Genomic DNA, 17,778 nt, shown 5'->3' on the forward strand with positions numbered 1-17,778 from the left:
CAAGAGCTCCCATACGGAAAACGGAAACAGAAGGGTCACCCCGGAAATAAACACCCCAAAGGTGAAATCTTCAGGGGAGGTTTATTTTGCACCCAGGAGGTCCCCCCCACCCCGCCACCCAGTGCTCATTTGGGTCCATGTTCCCTGCACAAACCCATTATCTTTGAAATGCTAATGGAAAGTGTTTGATATCGGGGCTGGAGCAATAGCACAGCGGGTAGGGCGTTTGCCTTGCACGCGGCAGACCCGGGTTCGATTCCCAGCATCCTATATGGTCCCCTGAGCACCGCCAGGGGTGATTCCTGAGTGCAGAGCCAGGAGTAACCTCTGTGCATTGCCAGGTGTGACCCAAAAAGAAAAAAAAAAAAAGCAAAAAAAGGGGAAAGTGTTTGATATCTTTCCAGTCTGATACACCAGAAAAAAAGAATCAGCAGTTGCTCCATATCTTGAACCATTACCAATTATCAAGCGCGATATAGGTTTGTACTTAATCTGTGTGTGTATTTGTTGTTAATCTTCACCCAGAGAAGCAAAATATCCCTGAACATTACCTATACTCTTCGTGAAATATTGAACACTTTAAGCAACCTTACTGATATTTTAATTTTTAGCTCTTTTCTTTATCCCAAATTCTCCATTCATTTTCTATTGTGGTTTCTATTGTTTCTTAGGTTTACAGGTACAGTTTTTCTTTTTCCAAACAGGACACTCATTGCAAAGTCATCTGTGGACTTATGTGGAGGTCTGAGTTCCAGCTGCCTCTCTCCACGCGTCCACATGCGTCTCTGTGAGGACTGAGACCATAATGTCTAACCAAACCCATATTCCTCGGGGCTGTTTCAGTGGCTTATGTAAACACTAGCATTACGCTACTCTGTTCTGGACATGTGACAAATTTTCTTTTTTAAGATCAACTAGATCATTTATTTTTTGTTTTTATTATTATTTTAATTTTTTTCTTTTTGGGTCACACCTGGCCATGCACAGGGGTTACTCCTGGCTCATGCACTCAGGAATTAACTCCTGGAGGTGCTCAGGGGACCCTATAGGATGCTGGGAATTGAACCTGGGTTGGCTGTGTGCAAGGCAAACACCCTACCCGCTGTGCTATCGCTCCAGCCCCACATTTAGATCATTTAACATTACATTTATTTCTTGGGGTTTTTTTTGAGGGGGAGGGGGGCATACCAGTGGTGCTCAAGGCGTACTCCTGGTAGGATCCAGGGACCACATGGGGAGTCAAGGAAGGGAACCTGGGCCGGCTGTGTGTAAGGCAACCACCCAACCCACGTTTCTGTTGCTGCTCCGGCCCAAACATTCTTGGTTGTGTTTTATTCAGTGTATCCAAGTGCTTAAGGATGAGAAGTCTGCATTACATTCCACCTGGCATACAGAACCCAGAGTATGGAATTTTTATTTACCAAACTGTGCCTGTGGGCCGGAAATACAGTACAGGGGGTAAGGAGCTTGCTCTGCACGTGGCAGGACTCAGGTTTGACCCCCAGCATGCCATATGGCCCCTCAGCATCGCCTGCAGTGATTCTGAGCACAGAGCCGGGAATAACAACCCCGGAGCACCAACCGGGTGTGGCCTTAAAACAAACAAAAACAAAAACACACAAAAAAGGATCTGTGCCTAAAGAAAAAAAAAAAACCCACTGAACTCTGATCTTCCTGAGGTGTTTCTTTACTCTATACAACATACAGCAAAACCTCTTCCCTACCACACCTGCCCTGACACATTAATTTCGAGTCTTTCCGGTACCCTAGGGGAGTCTGACTACAACCCTCTGGCCACTTGCTCCATACCCAGATCACACCCACCCCCTCACGTACTTTCTCTTTCAAAAACAAAACTTGATTCTGGCCTGGACCCAAGGAGAGCGAACTATAACAACAAGCAACGGAGGGGCTGGAGTGATAGCACAGCAGGTAGGGTGTTTGCCTCGAACATGGCCAACCCGAGTTTGATTCCCATATTGTCCCCTGAGCACCGCCAGGAGTGATTCCTGAGTGCATGAGCCAGGAGTAACCCTGTGCATCGCCAGGTGTGACCCAAAAAGAAAAAAAGAAAAAAAAAAAGCAATGGTCCAAGTCATAACTCCTGGAAGTGATGAAATGGAAGGTGTTTTCTTCAGGCAAAGCATGATTCATCGGAGGCAGTTTCTGACCCCAACAAATATTGAGAGTTAACAGATAACATAAGACCTGGGTTCGCTGCTGACTGACACAAGGACGAGGCGGAGTGTGGGGAGCACCGAGCTCTGGCCTCTCGGGGTTGTCTTCAAAATGCTGACAACAGTTTTCTCAGGAACCAAGGGCAGGGAGAGGCCATGGAAATAAGACATATATGAGAATCATCTGGGGAAGAAAGGTAAGTAACTCAGAAGAACGATGCTATCATTATATATCAGATTACCGATGGATCCGGAATGCTGAGTCACCAAAAAAAAAAAAAATCTAAATTCGTGCAAAAAACTAGCCTTACCTTCATGTTGCAAGCTAATTCCATGAGTTTCTTTGCGTTTTCTTCAGAGCGGTATCTCTTGGGAAGCTGAACCCTGAAGAACTTCAAGGCACCTTCAAAGTCAGTTAAGAGCAAGTCATCCTTGGAAGTCTTAAGTAAAGGGAATACAACAGGGAAGTTTTTGCTATGAAAATGCGCAAGAAGCATTTCATAACCCCAGCATCTTACACACACAACCCCTAACCCCCCCCCCCAGCTCCAGGTGGGGGGGCCTGCGCCCAGCCTCTCCCGCGGGCCCCTCCTCGGGGGCTGCCCAGAGAGAGGGGGGAACCTCAGCGCTACGCGAGGCGGAAGGAGGAACGCCTACCTTTAATAATCCCAGGGCGACATTAAAAATCACACTGATTCCCTAGAGGAGAAAACACACAAAAAGAACATTTTCAGTGTTTATTGTCTGTCCTCAAAATAACTCACAATTTCAGAGAAATCATATCAACTTAAGTGAAGAAGAGAGTGGCACGAAAATATCTGGGAAAATAAAAACTGCAACAGCAGCATTAAAAAAAGGATTTTTTTTGGTGGGGGGGAGCTGGGGTGGCGGTTGAGGGTCACAGCCGATGGTGCTAGGGGGACAACACTGGAGCCAGAAATGGGGTTGGCTGGACGCCTGAGCGTCTGTGCTGTCTCTCCGGCCCTTGAGAGACCCTTAACGCGGCCTTGCTCTCCCGCTCCTCGGGGAAAAGAAAATGACTTTTCCAGCTTTAACTTCACGTTTCACACAAACCCATGCCTTCGCAAAGCACGATTCCCAACCAAGGGATTCAAGTCACGAAACTGCGTGCTAACGAAAGACTGTCAGACTCGAAGGATTAAAAATACTTCTTTCGTTATGTTTTCTTGTAATTTCCATGTATTATCTGGAAATCCCCCCCTCCCCAAAACATACAGGCACACATCCTACGGTCCGCAAGTACGCTGATGCAGACCGTTATTCACCCCTGGATTCTCTTTCAGGAACCGCCCACTGGTTAGCAGCTTCCGGTCCAGCTGAAAGTCAAACCTCCCTTGCCTCGAGCTATGCTAAACTGTGTGCCTAAGCTGTGTGGCCAGTAAGAGGTCGCTGGCAATGCAGGTGGAACTTCAGGATGTTGCTGAAAAAGGGGGTGGGGGGCTGCCCCCCCCTCGTCTCCTGGTCCTCTTCACGCGAGTACAGACGGGACGCCTGCAGCTGCAATGAGCCGTGAGAAGGAGAGCCTCAGGAAGGTGACTGCCAACCTGTCATCGCTGCTGCCTGGATGTCTTAAGTTTTTTTGTTTTTTTTTGGGTCACACTCAGGAATTACCCCTGGCGGTGCTCAGGGGACCATATGGGGTGCTGGGACTCGAACCCGGGCGGGTCGCGTGCAAGGCACTGTGCTGTTGCTTCAGCCCCTGTTTGGGATTTCTTACAGAAATGCCGTCACGCCCGCTACTGATATGGGCGCGTATCACGCGGGTGGGTGGCTGAGACCCAGGGTGCATCTGCAAGACCATCTGAGCCTGAGGCTCGGGCCCAAGAAAGACGACTGCAACCCGAGTGTTCCAGGGCTGGGAAAGCAAAAACGCAGCAGAGCTGGCTGGCACAGCAGCACGGAGCGGACGGAAGCAGGCGGCGGCGGGGGGGCGGGGGGACACACGCACCTCGCACAGGAGCAGGTCGATGATGTGGAAGACCATGTAGAGGGGGAACTTGGCGGTGAAGAGGGTGAGGAACCACTGCGAGGCGTACATGTGCGCCTCCAGGCTGATGTCCAGGAAGTGGTTGTACAGGTCGGGGATGTACTCCTGCAACAGCGGGCAGGTTAGTGGGGGGCACACAGGTGACCCCTCGGTCCTCACTCGAGAGGCTCACGCTGCCGGGAACAGTTTGAAACAAACAAGCAAATCACATCCTCTTACTTCTCCAGAGCCTGGAGAGCGTTCGGAAGGTATTTCTCACCTGTCATTAAACTGGCAGCCATCTTTCCCCGTCCCTAAAGCAGTGAGAGAGGAATGCCCGCTGGGGCCGGAGAGACAGCACAGAGGGCAGGGCAGCTGCCTTGCACACGGCCCGCCCAGGTCCAAGCCCCTGCCTCCCATAGGTCCTCCAAGCCCCACCAGGAACGTAGGGATCGTTAGAGCCAGGAGTAAGTCCTGAGCTCCTGACCACTGCCAGGTGTGGCCCAAGAAGCAAAAGGAAGGACGATGGGGAGGGAGGGAGGGATGGAGGGAGGGATCCCCAAAATGGTGGAAAACATCTGACAGGGTGGTTTTTCTCTAGGTTATGAGATGCTTGGGAAAGCTTATTTTACTTTTTTTTTTTAATTTGCTTTTCTTGGGGGCACACCTGGCAATGCACAGGGGTTACTCCTGGCTCTGCACCCAGGAATGACTCCTGGCGGTGCTCAGGGGACCATATGGGATGCTGGGAATCGAACGTAGGTCGGCAGCATGCAAGGCAAATGTCCTACCTGCTGTGCTATCGCTCCAGCCCCTTGTTTCACTTTTGTTACGAGATGCCTACCCAGTCAACTATAGATCCTTAGTGTGTATTTCTTTCTTTCTGGTTTTTGGGTCACACCGGCAGCCCTCAGGAGTTACATGCACACCGGGAACCCAACCCAGGGCTCTCACGTGCAAAGTACGTGTGCAAAGTATGTGTGTACTCCGGCCCTCTGAGCGAGCAGTAAATGTTTCCCGACTGAGTTTTCTGTATCCAGGTCCCTGCTAAATCATCTGATTTTTTAAAATTTTTGAGTGTTCAGGAGACTCAAAATCCAGCTCAATCCCATCAGCCTCCTCCTACTAATCTGGGTGTCCCCACCTCAGAGTGAGAAGCAGACAAAGAAGAAAACCAACCACGGCAAAAATCACCTGTCCACACTGCTGGCCCGGGTGAGGCCTCCTGCTCCCCGGCACCCACCCAGCTCTCCCCGAGCCGGCGCCCGCCCCGGCAAGGCAGGCTGCGTTCTTACCTGCATGAGGCGCTCCAACTGGTAGAATTTGCAGTGCAGATCTTCAAAGTTTTGCTTGAAAAGTTCCCTGAGGCCATAGTCAAACATGATCTTGACCAGAACACTGAAGGCCTGTTCTTCTGGCATCTGCCGCAGGGAGGGAGTTGGGGGGGGGGGGGGGCAGAGAGGAGGAGGAGAATGATGTTAAACCCACCCCTCAACTCTCTTTTAGATACCAAGGAATTTAGAGGTACGCAGGTCTGACCTACAACTGTAGGTCTGACTTCGGCCTGTCGTCAGGCCTTATAAATAACACTCATTCATTCAACTGAGAGTATTTACAAAGGTGCATGCCTGAAACTATGTTATAATGTAATGATGCTTCAAATTTTATCATTTTTTTTTTAGAGAGGGACTAGAGTGGTAGCACAGCGGGTAGGGCGTTTGCCTTGCACACGGCTGACTGGGTTTTGATTGCTCCATCCCAATCGGAGAGCCCGGCAAGCTACCGAGAGTATCCTGCCCGCCCGGCTGAGCCTGGCAAGCTCCCTGTGGCATATTCGATATGCCATGTCTCACAATGGAGACGTTACTGGTGCCCGCTCGAGTAAATGGATGAACAACGGGACAACAGCGCTACAGTGCTTTTTTAAAAAAGAACAGCTGGACTGGAGAGACTGCTCGAGGGACTGACGCATATGCTGAAGGCCCGGGTTTGGTCTCCAGCACCTCACAGTCCCTCCATCGCCCCAGGAGAGACCACCCAAGCAAGAGAGAACCCCGAGCAAGAAGCTGATAGGGTGGCCCACCAACACCATCGAGCGTGGTCCCAAAACAAAACACAGTATTCTATTCAATGATGCCTACTCTGTATCAAACACTGATCCTGCTCTGAAGCACTCAGACAAGTACCATAGTATATCTGCAATTCTAATCAGGAAAAAAGGTGGGACCAGAAGATGAGAAATCCTGAGTCAGCCTCAGGCACTGAGAAACAGGTCAGTGAAATCTCATCCTTCCCCCACCGAGACCTGTGTCAAACGGGCTCACCGCCTTCGCTGCTCTTTCAGTCTAAAATAACGGTGTTTTTCTCCCCTTATCGTTACTGAACACATATTATTTAAGAAGAGCCGGAGGTTTGCAGTAATACTTAAAGCGCTGCAGTACTCCTCACTTGCAATAATACTGGTGGTGGTGGGGGAACCCTAAAAAACACCCAACCCTACTTATTTACAGATTTAGCAACTTATAATACCTGCATCTTCTACAGCTTGATGGGGGGGAAAAAATGTTTCCCTAAGAATCTGGCAAAATGTCTGGTTTTCAAAATAGGAAAAAAAAAAGCACTGGAAATGTTATTTAAGGCTTGGTGTGACTGTAGCGAGCCTTCAAAATGTCAGGAAGGTGGGCGGCTCCGGGGAGGAACAGGATGGGAGTGGGCAAGGCACAGAAACCACTGGGAATGCACAGGGCTGAGGAGCAGAGCGGATCCAGGCAGGAACGCAGAAGGCAGGGCCGCCGACTCCCGGGAACTTAAGGGCATCTGGATCGATCTTTGCCACGGAAGAGAACTTCGCTTCTCCGTGCAGTGGGGGGGAGCAGCTCCCCGCCCCCACTCAAACAGGCACACGCTGGCCTCCAAGGCCCCGTGGGTCCCCCAGGAATGCCCATTTGAAGGGGCTGTGAGACTCAAGTGAAGAAAAACGTCCTTGAACTAGAGCGGGGAACAGAGACCACAAACAACATACGCCTGTGGGATTCTGATTGTCAACTTTTCAAAAGGAACAAAATTTTGACTTCTTGACTATTAGTTTCTTTTTTTTTTTTTCCTTTTTGGGTCACACCCAGCGAGGCACAGGGGTGACTCCTGGTTTTGCACTCAGGAATTACTCCTGGAGGTGCTTGGGGGACCCTATGGGATGCTGGGAATTGAACCTGGGTCGACTGCATGCAAGGCAAACACCCTAACCACTGTGCTATCACTCTCGCTCCAGACTATTAATTAGTTTTGTGACTGGTTTAAAATTAATTAATTCTGTGACCGTTTCACAAAATTTGTATTATGCCCCACGCATCCAAACACAAATTTTTGTGCTGATTATACTGTAATAGAGCTAGTGGTAGAGGGGGAAGTGCGGCTCCTTCCATGTCACAGCTTTCTCACAGGAATAACCACAAGCTGGGCTCATAGTAAGAAGACACCAGCAAGTGTGTTTTACTTACAATGTAACCTGTACAACTGTAGCACTGCACTGTAGCACTGTTATCCCTAATGTCTCCACTGCGAGACTTGTTACTGTTTCTGGCATAGAATATGCCACGGGGAGCTTGCCAGGCTCTGCCCTACAAGAGGCATACTCTTGGTAGCTTGCCGGGCTCTCCGAGAGGGCTGGAGGAACTGAACCCGGGTCGGCCGCGTGCAAGGCAAACGCCCTACCCGCTGTGCTATTGCTCCAGTCCAACCTGTACAACATGGTTTCAAATTTCTAAATCCTACTCCAGGTCCCTGTTGCTCTTGATGCTCCAGACACATGGTCCTTCTTTATGGGTTTCGGGGCATCCCTAGCAGTCTTGGGGGGCTAGTCCAGGAGCGACAGCGAGGGTGAAACCCAGGGCCCCTGCACGCAAAGCAGGCGCGCAGTACCTCCCGGGCCACACACACTGCCCTTCTTTCAGCTCTTCCCATATACCAGATGGTGGACCATTCCCGTGCTCCAGGACATTCCCGTGCCAGGAATGCTCTACTCTCTTTTCTTGCTTTGCAAATGGCTTTACTGCGCTTGTAACAATGTAAAAGGTTAAATGAAACAATGTACAAAAAGAGATACATACCCTTCTTCTTTTCCAGGGTTCACCTTAAGGGCTACCTCCCCAGAGAGAAGGCTACAATCTAAGTAAGGTGCCCCTGTTAAATCTTGTATCAAACTTTCTATTGTATCCTCACCGTGCCATTACCTCGGAGTGACGCGTTTGTATGACTTGACGCCTCAGGCTGGCCAGCCTCACTAGCGCTGGGCCCAGGAGTATGGGGACCAGCTCACTTGATTCACTGCTGACCTCGCCACTGGTACGAAACTCCTCAAAAACTGTTCAAAACAAGACACTCAAAAACTCTGCCAACATGACTTGTGTGGAATTTTTGATGAAGACTTGAACTTGAATGATGAAGAAATCATCAGTCAAATCGGGGACGTGGAGTGTCTTGAAAATTCCAAAAAGTGTGCATTGGAATTCCAAAAGGAGAGAGAGAGTATAAGAGTGTGCCTGTCATTGAGGCAGGGAGTGGGAAGGGGTGGGGGTGGCGGGAGGGACACTGGGGACACTGGTGGTGGAGAGTGAGCACTGGCGGAGGGATGAGTCCCAGAACGTTGGTAAGTTTGAGGCTAAAGGTCCAAGAGGGTAAATGAATGGAAAAAATGGGATAAAATGAGTAAAACGGGACTGAAAGCTACCACTCTGCCTCTCACACACCGTAACATATACATCTCCCGACAGTAACGGAATTGGCAGTTTCAGTGAAGATCAAATGCCCCATGGTTCCCATAAACACTCAAGTCTGCCCAGCCATCCTGGTAATAAAAACTGTCTACGAGATTTCAGCACTGTTGCTTATTCTGTGTCTCCAGCCCATGACAGCACTGACTCAGAGAAAAACAACTCTTCGTAGAGGAGTTTGAATCCATGCTCCAGAGACAGGCCTGCATCAAGCCACGCTCAAGCCACAGCAGTGGAGGCCGAGTCCACGCGAAGCTGTGACAGGGTTCCGATTACTCACGTGCAGCAGCAGAACAGCAGCAAGAAACGACTGGCCCTGGCAGTAGCCAATCTCCTCGTCGTACACGGAATAGGCCTAGGACGCAAACAGACACATCAGGGGGTGCAGAGGAGGGCAGGCAGCCACGGCCAGAGCGGCCCCCCACGGAGAAGAACTCAGGTCTACACTGACATTCTGATTTCCACCGAGTTGCCAACATCTCTCCCCAGTCCCATTCGTTTCTCTCCAGAACACGGCCGTCACCCGACCCCTTTCTGCAGCCCAGGAATGAGAAGTGGAGCATTAAGAAAAGGCCCTTGTAGGGGCTGGAGCAATAGCACAGCGGGTAGGGTGCTTGCTTTGCACGTGGCCAACCCAGGTTCGATTCCCAGCATCCCATATGGTCCCCTGAGCACCGCCAGGGGTAATTCCTGAGTGCAAAGCCAGGAGTCACCCCTGTGCATCGCCAGGTGTGACCCAAAAAAACAAAACAAAACAAAAATTAAAAAAAAAAAAAAGAAAGAAAAGGCCCTTGTAGCTCCTGGGCTAGCACAGCCTGCCCCCTCAGCCTTGGAGGCGTCTCCCCGTTCTTTCTCTCCGAGAAATGTGCTCTTCTTTCAGATTCCACACTCCATTCTGCCAGAGTGCCCTCTCCATTCTAGGTTCCTATGACACTTGTAACATATAACTATTACAGCTCCTGAAACGTCTACCTTCTACTTGGTATGAAGTGTCTCACGGGCTGAGGTGCTGGCTTCCCAGCCCAGCCAGCACCCCACACAAAATAGGCACTCACTAAATACTGTCAATGTTATTCCTTTTTCTTTCTGGGAAAAAGCCTTTTTGGCAAGGACACAAAAATACAGTTCTTTCCACAATGCCAGTAATAACTTTTCTGATAAGAGGGATCACTCTGAAACCACTTGTGGGTTCCTCTGGAATTCTTATTTTGAATTTTTCTTGGCAGACGAGTCCTGTCCCTCTTTGCCGAACATCATCTTTAATGGAGTATTGACATCTAACATTCCTTGTGGTTTACTGTTTCGTCCTGAAGACTGTTCTTTGGAGACTTGTTTTTATTACTAAATTTACAGCTGTCATTTAAGCTGCAGTAAAAAGAGAATTCCTATAGGTTCAAGATGTTATTTGATGTTTGACAACTTTATTCCTAGTGAAACTCCCTTATTCTCCACATATTATTGTTTGTTTTTTTCTGTCCAAGATTTGCAAATCCCAAGAAAAAAAAATAGAATTGGGCATGTTTAGAATTCAGATCAGTTAGTTAACTGTGGTGTCAATAACAAATTAGCATAGAGTTTGCATTATCTTTTGGTGGAAATATAGTCTTATTTAAATACACATACTCATGTTTTCATAAATTTAGACTGAGTTCAACATGCTCTCTTTGTGTTACGAGTTACAGAGTAAGAGACATAGTGATCACAGTAGCTTTCCGGTTTGAGCTCACTGACGCCAACACCAAAGTGTGATCTCTAATGTAAAGCAAACGGGGTATGCGAGCTCCACACCACACAGACAGACACACTCTCCTCCTCCGCCCCCCCCCCCCCCCGGAAGCACGCAACTCCTGTTCATCAAAGAAACAAAAAAGGAAACAGGGAAAGGCTTCCGGGTTAGGCTGGAATCCCACGATTGCTACTGTCCAGGTCTGAGCCTGAGGTTCGCTCCTTATATCCCATATCTGTGAGGGTATTTATAGTATTTACGGCATAAAGTCAGGATATTATTCTTTGTCAAGGGTCCAGCACGTGACTGGTCAAAGAGGGACTAGGGGGAAAATGCTCTGTGTTTCCGTAGGCAAAGAACAAAGGAGAGGATATATTTCAGGCTCAAGAAAGGCTCGGAGGAATGCATACAGACAAGAAACTGGGTGATTATATTTGAGAAATGTCTGGAATATAAGACCTTCAGGGCAGGCCATACTGAAGTAGGGAAGAGAAGGCATTCCATTAATTTACGAGCAGTAAATACCTATTACATGCCAAGCAGTGTGTTACGGATGGCAACATGTACACAAAACAGTAACTGCCCGAAAGAACTTCAGAGTCCAGCTGGGACTTCTGACAAGTAAATCAACCACTGTACAAATGAGAATTCCAATGTGGTTAAAAATTAAGTAGTCAGTGAACAAGTAAAGATATATTACAAAATATCTTTTTTTGGAGGGAGGGGGTCATATCCGGTGATGCTCAGGGGTTACTCCTGGCTCTGCACTCAGGAATTACTCCTGGCTGTGCTCTGGGGGGACAATATGGGATGCTGGCGATCGAACCTGGGTCGGCCGCGTGCAAGGCAAACGCCCTCCCCGCTGTGCTATAGCTCCTGCCTCTACATTACAAAAATATCTTAAGTGCTAAGCTAAGGCATCTAGAATCTGCAAATGTATTAGAGAAATTTAATTCTATTCTGTAGGTTATGGGGAACCCTAAAGGCTTTCTCAGAGGCCACTGAAATAATCCAAATCGGAGTCAATATGGAGAAATTACTAACAAGTTAGAGCACAAAGTGAAAGATGAGTGCAACATAGGTCTTAAAGGGTTAACAGAGTGGCCAGAGAGATAGTACAGCAGGTCGGGTGCTTGCTCTGCACGCGGCCTAACCGGGTTCGATCCCCGGCATCCCATATGGTCCCCTAAGCACTGCCAGGAGTAATTCCTGAGTACAGAGCCAGGAGCAACCCCTGAGTATCGCTGGGTGTGACCCAAAAAGAAAAAAAAAAAAGGGACGACTGGAGAAGAGGAAAGAGGATGGTGATGGAAATACAGACAACTCCGTGCATCCTGGAAGGAAACTAAAGCTGAAGCCAGGCAATGCTTATCGAAATCCCAACTCCTTTTAGTTAAAAGTATCTCCCCCGTCCGCTGCTGGTCATGGGCCTTCCCTGCTCGATGCGCTTTTGCACGGGAGTAACTGCGGGGCCTGCACTTAGTGGATGCCCACAGGCTAAGGCCGCGGTGCCCACAGGAGGTTGCTGGCCAGAGGGCGGGCCTGTCCCCTGCGGGGCTCCTCGACGCCGGGCGGAGGTGCAGGAGCCGCTGCGTGCAGTCACCAGACCCCAAGAGCAGGGCTGCCAGGGCCACGCTCAGACACCCGAGACACCGGGGCTTTGAACGCGTGACCATGCCCTTGCAAGGCAGATGCTCTTAAGCCGCTGACCAGGGACAACACTAATGCCTGAGGCTTGAAACCTCTCTATTATTAAAGAATACGTCCTGAACAAGCGAACGGGCACGTTCTTCGCTGTCAGCCTGTTCTAAAACTAGCTGCTCGTCTTCTATATCACAAGGCTAGTTCCTTTAGAACATGGCCCGTACTTCCATGGACGTCTTATAAAGATGTTTTGTGGGGGTGGGAGGGGAGAAAAAGAATTAAGTTAGTAGTGCTAAGGACAGAAGCAGGTTGACGAACTGATTCAAGCTCTTTCAGACCAATGACCTTGACTTTGCCTTTTTTTTAGGGGGGGGGGGCACATACTCAGCTGTGCTCAGGACTTCCTCGGGGCTTCTGCTCAGGTGACCGTCTACAGTACCGGAACAGACGAGCGAGGAGCAGCTCTATGTAAGACAAGCGCCTTAACCCCTGTACTAACTAACCCCCTGGCCCAAGCCCAGCGGCTCTGCAGGAATACATGTTTTCTACCGGAAATATAATTTTCAGATACAAATCTCTGATGGGCAAGAGTGCCGCCCATCACTCATTCAGCTGCAGTGCTAGAAGTCTACTGGGACAGGCACCAGAACTTCTCACTGCTCACGATGTCCTAGGCGCCAACTTCATGATCAGGGGAACAGTGTAAATGTGTAATGTCACAGTACCCACGGGTTCTAAAAACCAGTACTTTTGCTGGTTTGGTTTTGATTTTGGCTCCTGCGGTGGTTCAGGGGTTGCTTCTGGCAATGCTCAATGGACTCCGAGGTATCAGGGACTGAACCTGGGGTTCTGGCACGCGAAGCCTGAGCTCCAGCCCTTTCCGTCACCTTCCCAGTCCAAGGAGGAATGAGGAATCAGGAGACTGTCATTGGTAAAGTTCTCACAGGTGAAAGCTCTAATAGGGTAAAAGAAACTCTACAATTTTACCAGTATTTGGAATCAATTTCTATTTGTCACTGTTTTAGTCCTTTTGATTTGACAGTGTCCCCCTCCTTACTTTATTAGCATAATTTTATTTAGCATAATTTCAAAAACAGGAACCAGAGGATCCTTTTTTGCTTTTTTTGGACATGACATACCTTGCATATTTTATATAAAGAATCTTGTCCGTCTCCTCCAGTGTCCTTAAAGTAATCATGGGCCGGGAACGTCCGGTTAATGTCCCGGGTGATAGCACTGTCCTGGGGAGACTCCTGCCGAGACAGAAGGAGAGAGAGAATCGAGTGATTAATCACGCATGCATCTCCTGGGTTTGACAGAGCAGAGTGAAACTTACATGCTCACATGTAAGTTTCTTACTCTTCTTACTTACATGCTTTAAAATGTTGCAGGGACACACATACACATATTCAAAGTTACTGCTGCTTTGGAGACCATTCAAACAAAAGCAAAATAAAATATTAAAGGGGGAAAAAAATAAAAGAGTTGGGAGGAGGAACCTGTTTACATACCACTGTCTGTGAACTCCGTCCATGTTGCAAGGAAACGCAGGCGGTGACCTTTCCATTGCAACAAGATAAATGTGTAAAAATGACTTCCCATAGGAAAATGTTCAACAGAATATTAAAAGGAGGCAAGGCACTCCAAGTAGGAAAACTGGGCATAAAATTTTCTATTTTAACTGACCTTTGAGCATGAAACCCATGAAAATGTTCTTAAGAGGAAATCCCTTAACTGGAACTTGTCCTAGGGGCAAGTGGCATAAAAATGCACAGAGCAATCCACTCCAAACAACACCAGGCCACTAAGTGCAAAGGAATTCAATCAGGCAAAGGGAAAATATCCCTTGCTCTCACAATGGAGAAAAACTTGCTTCTTTTTATGAGCTAACTAAGACTGAACTAATGGCAGCAGTAAGAACACAGGAGGCTTTCAGTGTTGCCTTTACCTACCCCTTGTTCAGTCCTGTTTGCTCCACTCCCAAGAAAGCAGAGCACAGACACGCGCCCTGCTTTCACCACACACCGCCCTCACACCTAAGGCCGCAGCTCTGCTGCTCTTTAGTGATGCGACATCATTAATTCAGAACATCCTCCAAGAGCCCGAGACTCCTGTTTCAAGATGAAAAACAAAACAGATATTCTTCTTCTCTTGTCTGGCGATTTCTCGGGGCCTTTGGGCAATCCTGTTCCCAGCGCCACACTAAATATTCAGTTGTGGAATCTGAACTTACAAGCCTTGACTCTTCCTTCACCAACAAACGATCCCAACTGTTCAAGACACTGCCAAACTACCATCCACAAGGGCATCACTGGTGTTTATTGCTACTGGATTTGAACACACTGGTAACAACTGTGAAAGCAGTGGTGGTTCGGACAAAACCCAAGGTTGTCTGTAAGCATCGATGCATCAGCTCCTGCCTCGCAGCGATGTCTAGGCTGCAGCAGATGGACAAAGAACTGAGACAGAGCTAGGGGAGAAATGTCGGCGATGCGAGAGGGCAGAATTAGGGGACAGTGCTAGAATCTGGAGGTCGGAGTACTGGAGAGAACATGAGCACAGAGAGCTCCAGAGCAGCTCCAGGGGTTTTCCTGATCAGTCACGAAAAAGAAAAGAAAATGTAAGATGGGCATTGTCAAACTGAAAACCTATCGGATCATGGAGTTGTATCCAGCACTCTTCAGTAGGAAGACAAAGAAGTGCTTTTGAAGAGAAGAAAAAAGATAAGGGGAGGAAAAGGCCAAACAGATATTTCATAAAAGCAAATATATAAATGGTAAACAAGCACAAGAGAAAAGTTCAACATTAGTCATCAGGGAAACATAAATTAAAAGCCACATTTGAGATTCTACCACACACCCACTAAATGCTAAAATTAAAAAGACCCAATACACAAACACACACATATGGTATCTAAGTGTTGGCAAGGGATGTGAAACAAGTGCAACTTCCATCCACTGCTGGTGGGAATGCAAAATGGTGCAAATACTTTGGAAACACTTTGGAAGTTTCTATAAAGTTATACCCTTACAGGGCCGGAGATATAGTACAGTGGGTAGGGCATTTGCCTTGCACAAGGCCGACCTGGGTTTGATCCCCGGCATTTCATATGGTCCCCCAAGAACTGCCAGGAGTAACTCCTGAGTGCAGAGCCAGGAGTGACCCCTGAGCATCACTGGGTGTGGCCCAAAAAAGCAAAAAACAAAAACAAAACAACAAAAAACCCATAAAGTTATACACTTACCATGCAACTCAGTGATTCCACTCATAGGTATTTCACTGTCACTCCTTGCTCATCAATTTGCTCGAGCAGGCACCAGTAACGTCTCCATTGTGAGATTTGTTGTTACTGTTTTTGGCGTATCAAATACGCCACGGATAGCCTGCCAGGCTCTGCCGCGTGGGCGAGATACTCTCCAGCCCCATAGGTATTTAACCAAGAAAAATGAAAACGTATTACACCAATGTTTATTGCGGCTTTATTTATAGCCCAAACCAAAACCAATATAAATATGTTCCAAGGGGTAAAAATATTGTGTTGCATCCATACAGTAGAATACTACTCATAAATAAAACAGAATAAACTTTTTTTTAAGAAAGGTTTTGGGCGACACCCCAGCAGTGCTTCGGGACCATGCGGGGTGCCGGGGAGCACACCTGGATAGGCTGTGAGCAAAGCGAGCACCTGCCCGCGTACGAGCTCCAGCCCCCAGCACAGAATAGACGCTTGGCACAGGCAACACGCTGGGACCCAGAGGCACCACGGAAGAAGTCGCAACAAATCAAAGGCCGTATTCTGGGATTCCCTGTCTCTGGAATCCTAGGAAAGTTAGGATCACAAACTACAAAAGCCGGTTAGTATTTGAAAGAGGTTTGGTTTAAAGATCGTCGCTCCCAGAAGGCCAGCGGGCTGCTCATCCGAAAGCTGTCGTTTCGGGGCGGTGCCGAGACCAAGCAGGACTTCCAGAGGGACCTGTGTTCCCAGAGCTCGGCCGTCACGGTGCTGCGGGAGGTGTGCGAGGCCTCCCGGGGGTGGGGAAGGGGGGCAGGGGGTTCTTCGAGGACACCAACTTTCGCACCATCCACGCCAAGCGCGTCACCAATTATGCCCCAGGACATCCAGCTGGCGTGCCGCATCCTCGGGGAACGGGCACAGTTGACGATGCTGAAATCTCAGGGCTGGGACAAATGGAAACGCTACTGGCGCCCGCTCGAGGAAACGGATGATTAACGGGATGACAGTGCTACAGTGCTAGGGTTCAAAGAAAAATACTGATTCTTAAGAGACCTGGGACTTAACTGAAATCATGGAAAAATTGTCAATCACATCTGTGGTTGGAACATCCCAAATCACTCCCTTAAAACTGGTCAATCTTAACTGTCTGCAAATTACATCTGAACAAAGGGTTTTGGGATTTTGATTGTTTGGCAACCATGCCGGGCAGTGCTCACGGTTTACTCCTGACCCTGTTCAGGGGTCACTCTGGTCACTATGGGACCATACGGGTTCCTGGGGATTGAAACTGGGTTGGGCGTGTTCAAGTAAATGCTCCATCTGCTGTACTATCACTCTGGCTTAGAATAAAGGTTTTTTTTTTAAATTTTATTTTTTATAGAATCACTGTGAGATACAGTTACAAAGTTTTCATATTTGATCCACCACCAAAATCCCCTGCATATCTCCCTCCCACTCCCCCTCTGCCTGTGTGGCAGACAATTTCCACTTTACTCTTTCCTTACTTTGATTATATTCCATTTTCAACAGGAATCTCACTTTCATTATTTGGAGGTTTTCCTCCAACAGTCAGACATGTTGGATGGCATCATTAGATTGTATGTTTTCATTTTTCAGGAAAGGTCGTGCGGCCACTTATGTGGGATGTCCCAGTCCCGCATCCCGGAGCCGTGTTAGTAGAAGCTCAGTGTTGCCGGGGCTCCATCTGGAGAGGGTGTGCTGGCTGTACCTTCTCCGTCTGGCTCCCCAGTGTTGTTGGCCTGGTCTGGGGTCCGGAGCAATTTCCAGCTTGTGGTGCTTACCAGAACGCCCAGATTCTTCTCTCAATAAAGGTTATTTTTATGTATGTATTCATTTATTTATTTTTGGCTTTTGGGGTCACACCCGGCGATGTGCAGGGGTTACTCCTGGCTTTGCACTCAGGAATTACTCCTGGCGGTGCTCAAGGGGCCATATGGGATGCTGGGAACCAAACCGGGATCGGCCAACGTGCAAGGCAAATGCCCTACCTGCTGTGCTATTGCACCAGCCCCTAAAGTTTATTTTTTTGTTGTTTGTCACATGGGTATTCCTTAATTTTCTTTTATTTTTATTTTTTATTCTTTAATTAGTGAGTCACCATGAGGGTACAGATACAGACTTACACATTTTTGAGCTTGTTTTTCCCTCATACAATGTTCGCAAACACATTCCTCTACCAGTGCCCATTCTCCACCACCAACAGACCCAGTATCCCTCCC

The 17,778-nt window shown here is 48.3% G+C and overlaps 1 protein-coding gene across 6 annotated transcripts in view; it reads right to left on the minus strand.

Moving 5' to 3' along the window:
- RABGAP1 (RAB GTPase activating protein 1) overlaps positions 1–17,778 on the minus strand; it is a 172,402-nt gene that overhangs the window by 30,454 nt on the left and 124,170 nt on the right. For all 6 annotated transcript variants that reach the window (XM_055123727.1, XM_055123732.1, XM_055123730.1 and 3 more), the window contains 6 exons: positions 13,443–13,556; positions 9,214–9,288; positions 5,460–5,585; positions 4,147–4,290; positions 2,835–2,876; positions 2,489–2,617 (listed from right to left, as the gene is read on the minus strand). In XM_055123727.1, coding sequence (XP_054979702.1) covers positions 2,489–2,617; positions 2,835–2,876; positions 4,147–4,290; positions 5,460–5,585; positions 9,214–9,288; positions 13,443–13,556 — 630 coding nt within the window. The remainder of the gene's footprint in view (positions 1–2,488; positions 2,618–2,834; positions 2,877–4,146; positions 4,291–5,459; positions 5,586–9,213; positions 9,289–13,442; positions 13,557–17,778) is intronic.

The sequence above is a fragment of the Sorex araneus genome, chromosome 1 (genome assembly GCF_027595985.1).
Source record: "Sorex araneus isolate mSorAra2 chromosome 1, mSorAra2.pri, whole genome shotgun sequence".
NCBI lineage: Eukaryota > Metazoa > Chordata > Mammalia > Eulipotyphla > Soricidae > Sorex > Sorex araneus.